Genomic DNA, 18,447 nt, shown 5'->3' with positions numbered 1-18,447 from the left:
ATGGAAGTTCAGAGATAATATTAACAATTTTGAGACATGGGAGGCAAAGAAGTGAGGTCAAACAAAGATGATCCGAAGATGTCTCAAAGAAGTAATTGAGAGAACAGTACTATTCAAAAAAGGACAACAGGAGAAGTGGCCAAAGAAGACAGTAAGTTCTGTTTTAGATGTATTTAGTTTGATATGTAAATTGAGATGTCTAGCAGGCAAATGAGGATTGAAATTCATTAATGAAATCAGTCCTGGAGACATAAGATTGGGGACAAAAAGGAAATATGGGACAGCTACTTAGGAGGCTGAGGTGGGAGAATTGCTTGATCCAAGAGTTCAAGACTGCAGTGAGCTATGATTGTGCCACTGTACTCCCGTCTGGGTGACAGAGAGACCCTGTCTCAAAAAACCCCAAAGGTATATAGAGAGTATTCTGAGAATAGAGGAGCATTAAATCAGATAGTGCATCAAGAAAAGCTTTTGATAGCAGGTGGCATTAGAGTTTAATTTTAGAAGATAAACAGAATTATTTCTGAAAAGATGAGTAAACACATGAGGGGGAATGGGTGATACAAAAAGCATGAGAAAATGCAAGCAATCAAAAACCATGAATAGCATGACCACAGCAAAGGGGGTGTGTGTGTGTGTGTGTGTGTGTGTGTGTGTGTGTGTGTGTGAATGTGTAGGATAAAAAGAAAACAAAGAATCAGAGACCAGATTATAGAGGGCTTGATGCTCTTATCCATGGAATCTAAACTTCACTGTGGACACCACAAAGCATCATGAAAGATTTTCAAATGGGACCAATATGGTTTGATATTAAATGGCCAATATAATCTATGGCTTCACTGGATGATCATTTCATCTAACGAGGAAGTGAGAATGGGGAGAAGGGGGTATATATGTGGAAGGGTAACTAGTTTGAACAATAATCTAAGTAAAAGTGATGAAGGCTGAACTAAGGCAGTGGCAAAGAAGAAGCATCGCATCCATCAGCCATTAAGAAGGTTAAATGTTTTAAAACTTGTTAATTCCGTAGATATGGGGTATAAATAAGAAAGCAGAGTCAAGATCAGTTTCTAAGTTTCTCACTAGGCAGATGGTGATGCCATTCCAGTAGATGTGGAATCCAGAGAACTAATCAGAGGGAACAGATGCATTGTCTGAAAACACTAGATTTGAAGCACCCAAGAGACATCTCCGTGAAGATGCTAAGTAGGCCTCTAGGTGTATAAGTCTAGAGCACAGCATATAGGACAAGCTAGAGATACATATTAATATTTGAGAGCTACCAATGGTAAAGACGGATATGGAATGATGGTGTCCAAGAAGAATGTACAGAGTGAGAAGAGCAGAAGACAGAGGCTAAAACACAAGAACAGCTTTCATAAACGGGCAAGGAAAGAAAAGAAGCCCATATAGGAAGCAGAAAAAAAGCCAAGATGCAAAAAAACCAGGAGAGGTGGATCCCACAAAAATGGAGAAAGTATTTCAAGAAGGAGTTTTCAGTAGTCTTAAATATCTTAATGTTCAAATAAAAGAAAAGAGATCACCGGATTTGGCAAGCTTCAGTGGAGTAGTGCATATAAAAACCAAAAAAGTGAAAAAAAGGGGGAAGTAATGAAAGTGACTGTTCTCTTTCAAAAGGCTCAACTGTGCCCCCCAACCCCCTCAAAAAAAGGGGAAATAGGGGCACAAGTACAGAATAAGTGATCAAGAGAAATATTTATTTTTATTAAGATGGAAGAAATGGGAATAACTTTATCTATTAAAGGATTAATTACTGAAAAGGGGAAGAGTTTAAAGATACTGATGAGAAGGAATGAGTTCCAAAATGAAGAGGGTAATTATTCTTGAACAGATTATAAATCTTCCACTGAACTAAAAGGAAAACATAGGTTAGTTAATATTGGTAGGTAGAAAGAAATGTCTTGAATTTCAAAGATAAAGTAGAAAGGAAAAACAAAACTAATTGTGAGCAATGAAGGGAGCAGTGAAAATCTGAAGTTTGAGGAAAGGTGAAAATGTGGGAGAGTATCTAAGGGAATAGATAGGAAGCTAACTAGAGATAACTAGATAGGGACCCCATGGACCTACAGTGCTGCTGATTCTGCATGTCTGTGTGATCTTTTTTGGAACAGCTCAAAGGCTAAGTATAAAAACAGTAATGTAGATTTGCAAGACAACTAGGATAGAAAAACAAAGAGTAATACATGAATGACAAAAGTAATCCATAGAGTCTGAAGCTTGAGTCAGGAAGGGAGTAAAAGCACAAAGGGCAGGGAGACTTAAGAAAATGTAGTAGGAATCACAAATGAGTCTAAAAAGCAGCTGAGAAGAAGGGAGTGAAAGAAAAAGAAGGATAAGACAGCACAGTGGCCGGGCGCGGTGGCTCAAGCCTGTAATCCCAGCACTTTGGGAGGCCGAGATGGGCGGATCACGAGGTCAGGAGATCGAGACCAGCCTGGCTAACACGGCGAAACCCCGTCTCTACCAAAAAAATACAAAAAAAAAACTAGCCGGACGAGGTGGCGGGCACCTGTAGTCCCAGCTACTTGGGAGGCTGAGGCAGGAGAATGGTGTAGACCCAGGAGGTGGAGCTTGCAGTGAGATGAGATCCAGCCACTGCACTCCAGCCTGGGCGACAGAGCAAGACTCCGTCTCAAAAAAAAAAAAAAGACATCACAGTAATAGAACGGAATGTTGGCTGAAATTTCATAAGTACAGTGTAGCCATGGGTATGAGTTCAACATGTAGTGGAATGAAGGGACACTGGAGTTGAGAAAGGCACACTGATGCATAACGAATTATCTAAAGGGCTGACTCGTCAAATTACCAAAAATGATTCCAGATCTAAGTACGTTAAGATCCAAGAGGAGAATCTTTTCCCAAACATAATCGTGTTACAAACATTTGTCAATGTCTTTTATTCTCCTGGGATAAACCAGGAGGTCATTATATTAAAGAAGAATGGATGGTATCACAGCTTGGATGATACAAGCCTCAAATAAAGTGGTTTTATATGACAGTGGAGGAGTACTGATTGCAATTAGAAATAGAAAGCAAGAGGACTATTTTCCTTACTTTAGGTGGTACTTAGTAAACGAGGAACTGAGCTTCTACAGCAGGTATTAGCAAGACACGGCCTGTGAGATTTGGCTACTGCTGTTTTTGAATTAGTAAAGTTTGTTTGAAACACAGTCATGCTCATTTGTTTCTGTATTTTCTGTGGCTGTTTTCATACTACAATGATATTGTTAAGTAGTTGCAAAGAGATTGTATGGTCTACAAAGCCAAAATATTTACTATCTGGCCCTTTTTAAAAAAAAGTTTGCCAAACTCCACTCTATAGCAGGGGGAGTGAAGACATGGGGGCAAGGAGGGGAAAAAAAAATCTGTTTCAGTTACATCTCCACTTTCAGAAGTAAGTGGCGATAACATTCTTTGAAGAAAATAAAGGCAGTCTGTTTCCCTCAAATAAGGATTTCAAAGGACACTGGAAAAAATATGCTGGGAAGATGTATGAGGATGAATTGAGGGACAGCATAAGGTCAGAAGTAAGGTTATTTATAGAGAGTAAAAATGGCAAAGGAGCAGTTGAGAACTTTAGGTTGTAAAAGCCTGGAATATATATGCAAAATGGGGAATATAATTAATAATTAGTTAATATGAAATAAGTAATAAGATTCATCCAGTAGTGAGAATTGTAGAAAGGATAATCATTAACAGTTTAGTTTCTGACACTTTCAGAAATGCTTGCTAGCCATCGAATCGAATCGAATCGAATCGAATCGAATACAATACAATATAATATGAAGGTAGAAAAACGTGGCAGTTTATAAAAAGGGGTGAGGATTGGGGTGGGGGACAGCTAGAACAGTGGGGATAGGACATGCAGAAACATGGTTTAAAAAGAGACTAACAAAACTGGCACTGAATTACAAATGTTGAAATTCTTAGGGCAATTTCAAAGTAGCTGTGTAGCTCACAAAAGAGAAATATAGTCAGGTGAAAAAGACTAAACAAATCTCTCAACTGTTTAGTTTCAATTGTGAGTCTGCTATTTCATTATTAGGAAATTACAGTAGAATGACACTTCTTTTTTTTAATCACTAGAAGGACATGTTGATAATTTATTTGCTAAATGTTTATTTTTAAAAAAGTTTTCACATGTATATTTTCCAAACTGTTATATACTTACCTGCTTTGTTACTAAGCTTATATAAAAAAGTTTGGCGAGGGTCTGAGTGATCTCGACATGTCAGCTGCAAAAGTGAACCTGATTTTTTCCATTTCTGCATAAACCAGAGACCTAGAGAGTCATATATGACATAGAAGTATGAAATAAAACATATAGAAACATACGCCAATATTATTCATTTTAATATATATTTCACTTCAAAAGATGACATTGCCTAAATTAGCATTTTTGCTGGCTAATCAAAAATACATTTGGAAAATATTTCCATGTTCTGATAACATTTATAAACATGCATGCTTAGGTTAACTATGAATTAATGGTGGCTGATGAACAGCTTGCTATTTCTATTTCATTCAGTAATAAAACAGATAATAGCACATGAAGAACAAATTGGAAAAATCATACCTTTAGATATATTCGTTCAAATGATAAAGCAGATAAAGAAAAACTTCAAATATAGTAGTAGGTCAAATGCCTACACAGAATGATCAGTCTATAATTACAACTGAGTTATGACATAACAGACTAATTGCAAAGGGACCACGTCTTAGAATGAAAAATTGTTTAATGTTTTCAAAAGACAGCTGAATATCATTTGTTGTATACTAATTTTTTTTATATTATCAGTAACCCATATTTAAATGCATCTTACTCTTAAGAAAATTAAGCAAAATCTTAATCACTCAAATTAGTGTTCAAGACTATGAAATATTCCTTTCCATTTTCATTACTTCTAATATTAGACAGGGAAACAGGAAGAGAAGAGTGGGAAAACAATCCTTTAATTGGTTAAATCTGACAGCTGGAAACATATCTGGGAAAAAGTTTAGTGAAGAATGAAATTCAAAGTACTATATTCTATTCATGTTGGGTTCTATTACACATGATTTAAGGACTTCATTTTTCTCATTTCCTCTTTTTCAAACTGTAAAAGTCTAGAACTGGCTGTATTTTTTAAATCACCAACTTGAAATGGGATACATAAAAAAAAAAAAAAAAAAAAAAAAAAAAAAAAAAAAAAAAAAAAAAAAAAAAAAAAAAAAAAAAAAAAAAAAAAAAAAAAAAAAAAAAAAAAAAAAAAAAAAAAAAAAAAAAAAAAAAAAAAAAAAAAAAAAAAAAAAAAAAAAAAAATAAAAAAAAAAAAAAAAAAAAAAAAAAAAAAAAAAAAAAAAAAAAAAAAAAAAAAAAAAAAAAAAAAAAAAAAAAAAAAAAAAAAAAAAAAAGGAAAAATGGTATGGTTTGTTATTAAAAGTAAGTGATAAAGGAAACAGAAATAAGATTTTCAGGGATCAATGAAAAGAGACAGAGTTAAATACAATTTATTTTCACAATGGGAATCACTGACTAACTTATAAATCATTTTTGTAAAAATCTAAGGGAAAAACCAAGCCAAACAAAAGGCAAATCAAGGCCGGGCGCAGTGGCTCGTGCCTGTAATCCTAGCACTTTGGGAGGCCGAGGTGGGCGGATCACAAGGTCAGGAGATCGAGACCATCCTGGCCAACATGGTGAATCCCCGTCTCTACTAAAAATACAAAAATTAGCTGGGCATGGTGGCGTATGCCTGTAATCCCAGCTACTCAGGAGGCTGAGGTAGGAGAATCGCTTGAATCAGGGAGTCAGAAGTTGCAGTAAGCCAAGATCGCGCCACTGCACTCCAGCCAGGTGACAGAGTAAGACTGTCTCAAAAAAAAAAAAAAAAAAAGGCAAATCAAGTTCCAAATATTTGTTGAAGAGAATATAAATACTAATCAAAATTCGGGTCTTAACTTTCATATTAACTTCTCATAATATCTCTTTACTGTTTTTGAACCAAAGTTAGGATTAATATTCTGTATAAAATGTTATAACTTTATAATGTATTAAATGTAGGTGTTTGTTATCTGTTCAAGTAATGGAATGACAAAATAGTTTGTTTATAAGATAAAACTTTACTAAAAATATTTAGAATTTAATGGAAAAAAAGAAAACAATGCTCTTGTGAATTTTGACAAATGCCATCTCAATATAAGACAAGTCATTTTCCAAAATGACTTTTATCAACTTATTTCATGTGCATAACAAAACAGAAAATTTGCTACATTTTTTTGTTTCACGAAATTCCCAGTGTGTGACAAATTGGTTCTAAAATAAATACCAGAAAATACTAAGTTCACATTTTTTTCTCTATTCCATATTTTTAATACAGAATAAAACTTTTTACCTGTATTAACAAGAGCACTGCTGTTGTAGAGTGTACCAAGGTGAGGTCCAGAAAGAGAGAGAAACGTATGAAGTTTGTTGAGGTAATATTTAAACCTTGGCCTTGTAAGCACTGAACGAATTATTAAATTGCCCAATGAATGTCCAATAAAGCTTTAAGAGGGAAAACAAAAGTTATTTTTCTCACAGCATTAGTTTTAGAAACAAAAATCAAAGCTGATCCACTATAAAATGGATGTGAATACTAACAATTTGAAAATTTCTAATGTTGTAAAAGTATAGTGATACTTTGAAATGATATACCACATTTTGAAGGAAAAAAATGTGAGAATGTATAGAAGATCCTCATTATTATATAATTTAAATGTTTATAGAAACAAGATATTAATCTGAAAACTTTTATTCAAAGTTTGTAACTGCTTAGATATAAATACATACTAAAGATAATAATATAATGACTACTTATTTGCCTTCTTAGGTACATACACAAATTATTTACTTATTAACTCATCATTTCAAACAAAATGATGAAATTGTATTTATAAAGGACAACTTGGAGAAAGTATGTATCTGTTTCTCTTACTCTCTAGTCTATACTTCAAAGATGGACAGGTTTATGACTAAAAGTATTTTCAAGGCATAGGTAAAATATGTGCATTTTCCTACTATAAATCTTCGCTTATGCAAAAATAATAGTATTTATGTAGCTAGCACTTCACTTTTATTATGAAATGGTTTAAATCAGTGGTCCCCAACATTTTTGGCACCAGGGACCAGTTTCACGAAAGACAATCTTTCCACAAACAGGGAGTTGTGGGGATGCTTTTGGGATGGAACTATTCCACCTCAGGCATTAGATTCTCATAAGGAACACACAGCCTAGATCCCTTGCATGTGCAGTTTAAAATAGGGTTCACAAATCTAATGCTCACTGCTGATCTGACAGGAGGCGGAGCTCAGGGGGTAATGCTTGCTCACCCACCCCAATGCCATTCACCTCCTGTTGTGAGGTCTGGTTCCTAAGAGGCCACGGACAGGTACCAGTCTGTGGCCCAGGGTTTGGGAACCCCTGGTTTAAATCAAAAGAGCCTGTTTACTTACTGTTATTTTTACAATAGATGGTATAAGATTCCCTGGGGACAATTAGCAATGAAAGAAGACAGCTTGAGAGCTGTCTAAACACTAGCTTGCAGATGTATCTTGTGAGAAGCTCAGGACAAACTTCCCTCCCAAACTGAACTTCCTAAAGTAGTGGGGGTGGGAATTCTGATGGTAGCTAACAGTCTACAATCAACCAGATTACACTTTTGGAAAATGATTGATTATAACTGACAATCTAACCTGAAAGACAATACTTTTGAGGAATAAGTAAGTTGAAATATTATTTTTCTCATCATAAAATAATAAACGAATAAAAGCTAAACAAGATTTTAAGATCCACAAATGAATAATTACAAGAAAATAATCTCTTCCTCCAACCAACAAACCTGAACCTTCTCTCATATTTTAACAGAATTCTGTTTTTTAAAAAGTGACTTTAGGTAAAAACTGCTTATCTCTCTTCTTATTCCCTATACTTCAAGTTGGAAACAAACTGTCCAAAAGCTTACAGTATGCAGAACCAGCTTCTTCCTCTAACCTAGATGGGATATGAATGTAGTCAGTTTATTTTACCCTTTTTGAAATAAAGACTCTTCTCTCCTACATCTATTAACAAGATCTAATTAAATAATGAAACTCATATTGGCGTAATCATCATGTCTTGCTTGTGGAAAACTAACTCACAAACGTATACAGTAGTCATAATATCTGGCTGGGCAAGGTGGCACACGTCTGTAATCCCAGCACTTTGGGAAGCCAAGGTGGGAGGATCATTTGAGCTCAGGAGTTTGAGACCAGCCTGGGTACCATAGCGAAACCCCTACCTCTACAAAAATTAGCTGGACATGGTGGCGCATGCCTATAGTCCCAGCTACTTGGGGGGCTGAGGTGGGAGGATCGCCTGAGCCCAGGGGGTTGAGACTGCAGTGAGCCGAGATGGCGCCACTGCTCTCTAGCCTGGGTGACTGAGCAAGACCCTGCCTCAAAAAAAAAAGTATACAAACTTTGAAAGTGTTTTTGTTGCTTAATATACATATATGTAAGTCACAGAGCCTTTACATATTCACAGAGTTGTAACTCACTATAATCAATTTTAGAACCTTTTTTCCACCTCAAAAAGAAATCCTATATCCTTTAGTTATCCCCACCATCCCTCATCTTCCCCAGCTCTAAGTAAACACTAACCCACTTTCTTCTCTACAGATAATGCTTTTTTGGACATTTCATATAAATCTTTCCCTAAAATCTTTACTTTTTTTCACTGTAAATTAATTTGAGTTGTAGTCTCCTATATTTCAGAATAGGACAACCCTACCACAAATTCTGTTTAACTTTTCTATAATTCATAGAAATATAAAAATAAATTGAATAATATTAAAGAAGATACCTTATTTTGGAGACTGTTAGACTATATATCTGAATATACTGTATTATCTCATCCAAAAGACGATCAGTCATGCTATCAAAATCAGCAAAAGTATCATTCTAAAAAGAAAGCAAAGCACATACATTGTATTTGGGAATACGTATAATCACAAGAAAAACTAACAATATAAACATTATTTTTAATTTAGGTACTGAAAATATGGTTAAGTCCAACGTTTTTTAGAGAAGTTAGTGAGTGTAATATTTGTTATATTAAAATGAGCAAAGAGACTAAATTTCTAGGGGAAAAAAAGGTTCAGTGTTCTTAAAATACTTACATTATTTAGTTGTTTAGCTCACTACCAGTATGAAACATAACATGCTTACAATGGTTTAATTAATGAAATTTTTCTACAGAAATGTGGAATTCTAGAAGTGTTTCATATGTGAAGAGATCATAAGTCAAAATGTAAATCATATATATTTCCTCTGGATATATATTTACATTAAATTTCATAGAAATCAGAAAAACTATTTCTACTATTACAGGCATTTTGTAGTAAGTCAAAATTAAGGTAGAAACTAGTACAAAAATGTTTGTTTTCACTGAAAACACTGTCATATTGTACCTGATTTCTCTCAGACATAAGAAAATCAATTCTTCCCCCAGGCAGTCCAAGTTCAATGTAAGTTTTTACTAATCGAAGATCTGCACTGTTTCCTAAAAAATGAAAAATGATGTTTAAAGGATGAGATAAAGTAAAAGGTACAAAGTCCACCATCATATATTTTTACAGTTTTTAGAGACAAGCTTATGGCCTATGCCATTTGTCAATAGACAATGTACTATGAAATAGAGTTCTCAATTTTTATGTCAAAGTTGATTTCTATTAGCCAGGCAATGTCAATTCAACAGTTTTTTTTTCTTTTTTGAGACAAAGAGTCTTGCTCTGTTGCCCAGGCTGGAGTGCAGTGGCACGATCTCGACTCACTGAAACCTCTGCCTCCCAGGTTCAAGCAATTCTCCTGCCTCAACCTCCCGAGTAGCTAGGACTACAGGTGCATGCCACTACGCCCAGCTAATTTTTGTATTTTTAGTAGAGGTGGGGTTTCACCGTGTTAGCTAGGATGGTTTTGATCTCCTGACCTTGTGATCTGCCTGCCTTGGCCTCCCAAAGTGCTGGGATTACAGGTGTGAGCCACCATGCCTGGCCAATAGTTTGTTTTTTAGGTGGTTTTGGTGGCTTTCACTTTTCTACTTAATAGTGTATTTATTTATCAAACTGTTAGCATATCACTTTGGTGACTGCTGGCTACAGTAGCTATAAATGGTGCCTTACCATCACCATTCTAGGTAATCATACAGCAAACTCTGAATGCATTTTAGATTTACTCTGTTGACTTTCCTTTGGTGATACTGGCACAGACTGAGAAAAATAAAAATCCATTTAAACATCTAAGAAAGTTTATTTTAATAATTATTAACTCAAAAGGCATTCACACATATACTTACAATACAGATACAGAACACAAGCGTTCTTCAAAAGGTTCATGGAAAGCGCATCATAAAAAAATCTATGTATGGGTTTCAAAAATGTTTCACACCAAAATAAACACATACTAATCTGTTGTAACATGTCTGAATAGAATCTAGTTTGAGGCATGAAATCAGTTTGAGGCTGGGTGCGGTGGCTCATGCCTGTAATCCCAGCACTTCAGAAGGCCAAGGCGGGCGGATCACAAGGTCAGGAGATCGAGATCCACCTGGCTAACAGGGTGAAACCTGGTCTCTACTAAAAATACAAAAAATTTGCCGGGCGTGGTGGCAGATGCCTGTAGTCCCAGCTACTTGGGAGCCTGAGGCAGGAGAATGGCGTGAACCCGGGAGGTGGAGCTTGCAGTGAGCCGAGATCATGCCATTGCCAACAGAGTAAGACTCCGTCTCAAAAAAAAAAAAAAAAAAAAAAAAAAAAAAAAAAGAAAAGAAATCAGTTTGAAAAGAAACCTTATCAAACAACATGAATTCTGCTAAAATGGAAGCAAGAACAAACATCAAACTTATGGTGAAGCTTCAGTGGAAGAATGGTGAAATAACTGAGGCTTTAAAAAAGTTTATTGGGAAATGCCCCAAAGAAATCAGCAGTTTACAAATGGATAACTTGTTTCAAAAAGGGAAAAAACAATGTTGAAGATAAAGCATACAGCAGTAGACCACCCACATCAATTTGTGAGGAACAACTTCATTTTGTTCATGCCCTAATTAAAGAGGACTGACAATTAACAGCACAAACAACAGCTGACATCTTAGACATCTCAATTGGTTCAGCCTACAGAATTCTGACCGAAAAATTAAAGTTGAACAAACTTTCCACTCAATGGGTGTCAAAACCATTGTGCTCAAATTAGCTGCAGACAAGAGAAGAGCTTTCAATGGAAATATTAAACAAATGGTATCAAGATCCTAAAGCATTTCTTCAAAGAACTGTAACAGGAAGTGAAACATAGCTTTACCAGTATGATCCTGAAGACAAAGCACAATCAAACCAATGGTTATCAAGAGGCAGAAGTGGTCCAGTCAAAGCAAAAGTGGACCAGTTAAGAGCAAAGGTCAAGGCAACAGTGGTTTGGAATGTTCAAGGCATTTTGCTTCTTGACTTTCCAGAGGACCAAAGAATGATAACATCTGCTCATCATGAGAGTGTTTGGAGAAAATCAGCCAAAGTTTTAGCAGAAAAATGCCTGGAAAAGCTTCACCAGAGAGTCCTTCTCCATCATGACAATATTCCTACTCATTACTCTCATGAAGAGGGCAATTTTGTGAGAGTTTTGATTTACAGTCCTGATTTGGTTCCTCTGACTACTTTGTTTTCTTATCTTAAAAACTCTGTAAAGGGGATCCATTTTTCTTTGGTTTTTAATGTAAAAAAGAAAGCACTGACATGACTAAATTCCCAGGACCCTCAGTTCTTGGAAATGTACTAGAATGGCTGGCATAACTGCTTACAAAGGTGTCTTGAAGTAAACAGAGTTTACATTGAGAAATGAAGTTTACATTTCTATTTTTATCTTTTAACTCCATTTTCCCACAATTTTTGTTTGTTTGGTTTTTGTTTGTTTGAGATGGAGTCTTACTCTGTTGCCCAGGCTGGAGTGCAGCGGCTCAGTCTTGGCTCATTACAACCTCTGCCTCCAGGGTTCAAGTGATTTTCCTGCTTCAGCCTCCCGAGTAGCTGGGATTACAGGCATCCAGCACCATGCCTGGCAAATTTATTTTTCCACATTTTTTCTGAATTCCTCTCATATATAAATACAAAAATAATTATCTTCAAAAATAGTGTAGTAGATTCCTTTGGTTTACTAGCAATATACACATGTCATTATCAACTGCTGAATTTTTATTTTACCTGATATTTACCTTCTAGAATTTTATGATTTAATGCATTGACAGAGGTAATTGTTTTATTCTTCATTTTAAAAGGAGTACCTCTAATATTCACCACAAACTATAAGTTTTCCATAGGCTTGAAATATATATGCTTAATCACATTAAGGAAACAGACTAATCCGACTGAGATCAAAGTTTTGTGCTTACTTTTAATAATTGGGAATGGTTATTAAATTGTATACAGTTTCTTACTTGATTTGCTGATGTAGGGTATTTTATTACTAAAATTATTTATACTTACTTATCTTTCCATTCTGGGCAATAAACCTTATTTGTTACAGTAACTTACTCTAGTATATTAATTCCAAGTGCTAGAGTTTTGTTAAATATATTTGAGTTCATTAAGCATATTTATGTTATATTGGTCTACTGTTTTTTGAGGGTGGGTGTTGGTGTGATATCTTTATCGGATTTGGTAACAAGGTTAGGGTAACTTTAAGGAATAAAATGGGCTCCTTTATACCTTTTCCTCCATTGCTCTAGAACAATTTATGTAACATAGGGATAATTTGCTTCTTAAAATTTTTTAAAAAGAATTTCCCAGAGATTCTACTGGGTCCAGAAGTCTTTCTTGGAAGATAATTCTTTGAAAACTTTATTATTTGGGGAAAGGGAAGAAAAGTTAGCATTGAGAATGCTTTATTTCTTGAGAGTCTGGTGTTTTTTTTTTTTTTTTTTTTTTTTTAAAGAAAAATCTACAATTTTATGCTAATTTAGTACCAGGGACATTTGTTTAATATTTTCATAATCCATAAAAATCCAGTTTATTGCTATAGAATCTCATTATAATACAGTAATATTGCATTGGTCTAGAGAAATTTGGCATCTTCTAACAGTTCCTACATCTAGAAAAAAACTGTTGAGTAACCAAATGGCTGTCATTAAACCCCAGCACTAAAGCCAGGTACCTGTATTTAGAATTTAATTTATATCTTAATTAATGAAATTTTAACTTCTAGAAATACTTATTTTTCTAGCACATAAAGTTTAAAGCAGTCAGGTAAAAGGGAACCAAAAAGACTATCAAAGGGAGACAAAATAACTGCCATGAGGTGACAGCCGGCAAAACCAACAATAAGAGAGAAGATAAAAAAAAATCCACTGAGTTCATGTCCTTTGCAGGGACATGGATGAAGTTGGAAACCATCATTCTCAGCAAACTAACACAGGAACAGAAAACTAACCACCACATGTTCTCACTTCTTAGTAGGAGTTGAACAATGAGAACAAATAGACACAGGGAGGGGAACATCACACACTGGGGCCTGTCGCGGGGTGGGAGACTAGGGGAAGGATAGCATTAGGAGAAGGACCTAATGTAGATGACAGCAAACCACCATGGCATGTGTATACCTATGTAACAAATCTGCATGTTTTGCATGTATATCCCAGAACTTAAAGTATAATGAAAAAAAAAAATCCAAAATTAAACAAAATGTTGGCACATAAGTGTCATTTCCACGGAAAGTTTACTTATGAAGGAATCTAATATTACACTTAAGTAAAATTAAGCATATTTCTGTTTCAGAATGCATTTAAGATTCAATTAATTTAAGCAATTAAAAATCTTCTTTTGGTTCAAAGATTAGATGAAATTAAATGAGACTAGGAAAAAAATATATTGAGTTGCTCTGGGTTACATCAATAGATGTCACATACCATCTAAACCATGCACACAGACAATCAGATGTACTCCATCTTCAGAACCATCCTCTTCTTCTATGCTAAAATAAGGTACTGAGGATGCCAGCAGAGGAACTTCACTGTACATGAACCCAGGAAGTTTTAGTTGCTTCAGTTCTTCTTTTGCCTGAAGGAAGCTGAAGTAAAATATAAAAGATACTCTTTACTAAGGATCATATTCAGTTGTTAGAACCAAAAAGAGTCTCCTGAATTTAGAGAATTGTAGAAGTGGAAACCCAACAATATTTGGTTTTAAAACCATGAAAATATGTGGCATCACCTAAGTGATTTAGAAACCAGAGAGTAATTTTCTTTACTATTTGTAGTATATATTCTATCAAACACAATGAACACTTTCAACCTGAAATCACTTGAAAATATTCTTTTAAACTTGAAATCAACTAAGAAAACATTCCGAGTGGAGTTACGCTTTCTGCAAAATTTAATACTGTATGCACAGAAAAGCTGGGAGAGGGACTGGAGAGGTGATAATCTGATGTTTATCCTGTAATCAAATCTTACCCTCTTTGCTCCTTTTTAATCTTGCATAAGTGGAAGGGAAGGAGTGATTTACAAAATGTAACAGTGAGAATGGTAGTTACAGTATTTAGCAGATTAGGTTATTTGTATTTTTCTCTAAAAATACCAATAAGAAGGAGCAGAATGAAGAGGGGAATATGACTACATACAATTAGTGGTATATACTCGTTTGCAATGACGGACAATCTAATCAATTTGGGGATTGCAAACATGAAAAATTATTAACTATTGAACATCCATCATTCGGACTGATAAAGTGAAGCTGGAAGAGGAACCTGATAAACATTAAACTGAGTAGGATAAGCTGGGCGAAAACATATAGAGTCTATATGAGAGATCATTGCTTTCTGATGACTCAGACGGTCTGAAGTAACCAGATGGTGATACAAACTTCATTTTCCTTGCATATTACAATTTTTTAATTGGTCATTGTTAACCTCAGTGGTTTCACTAGCTTTAGACTCTATGTATCTTAATTTTTGTGTATAAATCAGAATAATCTGAGAACTTTAAAAATCTCTTTCTATATATACATGCTCAGACCTCTTACCCCAAATATTATGACTCAATCTGGCTGAGGCAGAAGAATATTTTAAGAACCAGTACTCACTGGTAAACCTGTATCATCCCCAGATTTTTCTGGATATTTTACTGGTACATGAAATCTCAATTTTGGAAACCACTGACTTAGCTGAAGGCAATCAGCATCTGGTAAGTTTAAGAAGTTTCCATTACCCTGTTACTCATTTAACTAATATTGTCCTTATTTCCTAGATAAACTCATAAAACTTGGCTTCTGTCTGGAAGTTAATGGAGAAGAAATGAGGGACTGATGAAAAAAGGGTTTTGACCTCAATTATTCCATACTTCTAACACAAAACTACCACTGGAGAATCTGTATCAGGGATGTCTAGTCTATAAAACAGCAGAACAGCACAATCATTCGGGAACTATAGGTCTTTCTGGCCAAGGGTATATTATGTTCATTTCTCCATTTCGGAGAGTCACCAAATAGGCACTTTTTGTATTACAGAAACCAGACAACAAAATAGACACTCAATCCTTTTTTTTTTTTTTTTTTTTTTTTTTTTGAGACGGAGTCTGGCTGTGTTGCCCAGGCTGGAGTGCAGTGGCCAGATCTCAGCTCACTGCAAGCTCCGCCTCCTGGGTTTATGCCATTCTCCTGCCTCAGCCTCCCGAGTAGCTGGGACTACAGGCGCCCGCCAACTCGCCCGGCTAGCTTTTTGTATTTTTTAGTAGAGACGGGGTTTCACCGTGTTAGCCAGGATGGTCTCCATCTCCTGACCTCGTGATCCACCCATCTCGGCCTCCCAAAGTGCTGGGATTACAGGCTTGAGCCACCGCGCCGGGCCGACACTCAATCCTTTAGCACTATCTATGATTATACATATATACATATATATACACATACACACACACACACACACATACACATATATTTAGCAGCAGATACTATTATGTTTCATTACTTACGCTTGTATTTGAGGTTTTGGTGAACTTTCATACCAAGAAATTGAAGAAGTGAAGTTGTAAGAAGTACTGCTTGGCTGCTTTGTAATGGCATCAAATTTACTTTTGGAAGAATATTTAACATTACAAGGAGACTCTCGTGGTGCAGATGGGAAGGACAAACAACCAGAAGTACAGACAGTAGGCATATTTATACCATCTCTCAGATAGTCACTGTTTATTTTTTCGGATTTTGTAAGTCTTTCTTCCATTAGTTCATCTCTGCTTGTATAGTGAGCATTTATTCTTCCATCCAAAGCTGAATAATCTGTTTCTTCATAGTACCCATTTTGAACCATTTGTTGATCCTGCTCTTCCTCCTCATCCTCTTTACCCTGTTCCTGTTGAAGATTACTAATTTCTTTTTCAGAAGTTTCCTTCTGAGGGCTAAGTGCATTGCTGTAGCTGACAGCACATGTGTCAGAAATATCCGTACTGCTTTGAGAACCAAAATAATTTTCCACAAGCCCTTGCTTTACTATATCAGTACTGGCTGAAAAAGGATCACTTGTACCCAGATGAGTTTCACTTTCAACTGTATGGATTTCTGAATACATTTGTTTGAAATTTAATACATCACTACTTTTTTTCATAGTTCTATCTTCACTAACATCTGTATTAGTAGAAATGGAACCTGAAATGACACAAGGAGTGCCTAAACAAATCAGTTTTGAATTTAATGTAATTGCTGTCCCTGTAGAGTTATTAGATTTATCAGGACTCTGGAAGCCTTTACACATAGTATCCAAGTTAGGTTTGGAGCTGCAACTACTTTTCACATCACTGGAAGTATCTTCATCTGAAAAAACAAATTGTAAAGGGTCTTTAATGCTTGAATTTAAGGAATGTATTGCTACAGTTTCATTGTCCAAGTTCCCTGAAAACACAACACTCTGCTGTTGCAAAATGATACTTGACTTTTTAGTATCATCACATTTTGGCAAATCAGTCGTTCCTAGATTTAATACAGTTTTGCTATCATTTAGATGGCATTCAGGTACAACAGATTTCTTAGAATTTTCATCAGGTGACAGTTCATCATCAGAAGGTAGAGAGTTTATGGATGTCAAAGATGACTGTATTTCACTTATAGCACTTGTACTCTCAGTACAATGATTTCCTAATGAAAATTTTACATTATAATCAGGTTTCATCAAAAGCTGAGGAAATAATCTTTCACTATTGTAAGGACCTTGCCCTTGCACAGTTTCAAAGACTAAATCAGTGTTTGGATGTGTCGCAAAAGAACTTGGTTCACTTTCAACACCTGAATCTGAAAATCTAGATGAGGCATATGCAGCATTAATATCTGGTAACTTAATTGTATCTCCACTTACTACAACATGATATTCTTTTGTAGAAGGGGCAGGTAGATTACTTCTTAATTTAGTTAATGATTCTCCAATAGAAAGACACTTTGCTTCTTGCAAAGCTTCCTTTTCAAATGTTATTTCTATAGATTTAGATTTACCATTCGATTCTGACTCAAAGTTGGGTAGTAAATTATCCACAAGTATTTCTTCTTGTCGAAGCTCTGTCCAAGGTCCTAGTTTGACAGTTATTTTCTCTTCACTGAAAGGATCTTTATTACTGGGCTTTATTTCAATTGTTCTAACTCCCAAAGATGGAGATGTTTGATGATCATGGCAATCGTCTGATGACCTTCTGGATGCCAGATTGTGTTCCATTTGTATAATTTCACTATCGTCCTGGGAGATATCAAGTTTACCTGAAATGGACAAATTTGCACAAAGATTTAGGTTGCCAGAGTTCAAAGGATCAAACTGGTCTGGTTGCATATTTTCAATATCTGGAGACTTTTGTTCAGTTCTCTCTGTATTAGTTGGCAAACAGCTAGCTTCCTTTTGACTTGTCTGTCTCATGTAGGTCTTTGGGTCAAAATTATATCCACATATTGTGGGATCCAGACCTTCCTTCTGACTATGTGAAGGATTGCCTTCAAAGCATTTAGTGAGATCATTTGATGCTGTACTTTTCAAACATTTGTAGCCTACCAAAACCACAGAATCCTTAGAGTTCTGTTTTATTAATTTTTTTGTGTTTTCAGATTTCATTGTTTTCATAAGCTTAGTAACCTTAACCTTGGATTTATTTGATTCTTCATTCTTTCCTTTTAGAGATTTTGTTAGCTGCTTTTCACCTTCTGTATACCAAATACTGGAGGCACCAGCAGGTCTGACTTTCAACTCTGGGCTAGAAACTCCTGCTACAGAGCTTTCTTCAGTCTCATATTTATCCATTTTACTGGACTCTGATCTCTGAAGATTCTGAATTCCCATCCAGGGTGCATCTAAGTCTTTTATCCAAAGAAAAAAAGATTCAGGTTTAAAACAAAGTGTGAAAACTCATATGATTCTTTTTCTAACTA

The 18,447-nt window shown here is 35.4% G+C and overlaps 3 protein-coding genes across 16 annotated transcripts in view; all 3 read right to left on the bottom strand.

Moving 5' to 3' along the window:
- FAM135A (family with sequence similarity 135 member A) overlaps window positions 1-18,447 on the bottom strand; it is a 134,340-nt gene that overhangs the window by 18,196 nt on the left and 97,697 nt on the right. For 8 of the 14 annotated variants that reach the window (XM_050789692.1, XM_050789696.1, XM_050789695.1 and 5 more), the window contains 6 exons: window positions 16,023-18,375; window positions 13,965-14,125; window positions 9,490-9,581; window positions 8,883-8,980; window positions 6,396-6,547; window positions 4,193-4,303 (listed from right to left, as the gene is read on the bottom strand). In XM_050789692.1, coding sequence (XP_050645649.1) covers window positions 4,193-4,303; window positions 6,396-6,547; window positions 8,883-8,980; window positions 9,490-9,581; window positions 13,965-14,125; window positions 16,023-18,375 — 2,967 coding nt within the window. The remainder of the gene's footprint in view (window positions 1-4,192; window positions 4,304-6,395; window positions 6,548-8,882; window positions 8,981-9,489; window positions 9,582-13,964; window positions 14,126-16,022; window positions 18,376-18,447) is intronic. The other 6 variants (XM_050789699.1, XM_050789700.1, XM_050789701.1 and 3 more) reach the window with 3 other exon arrangements.
- Window positions 1-18,447, bottom strand: part of SDHAF4 (succinate dehydrogenase complex assembly factor 4) — a 170,897-nt gene that overhangs the window by 55,360 nt on the left and 97,090 nt on the right. The gene's annotated exons all lie outside the window — the stretch shown is intronic.
- The window catches only part of SMAP1 (small ArfGAP 1), a 428,466-nt gene that overhangs the window by 315,450 nt on the left and 94,569 nt on the right, over window positions 1-18,447 (bottom strand). The gene's annotated exons all lie outside the window — the stretch shown is intronic.

Source organism: Macaca thibetana, chromosome 4 (genome assembly GCF_024542745.1).
Source record: "Macaca thibetana thibetana isolate TM-01 chromosome 4, ASM2454274v1, whole genome shotgun sequence".
Classification (NCBI taxonomy): Eukaryota; Metazoa; Chordata; class Mammalia; order Primates; family Cercopithecidae; genus Macaca; species Macaca thibetana.
Note: the sequence above shows the minus strand (reverse complement) of the source record. Positions and strands in the feature narration are given on the sequence as shown.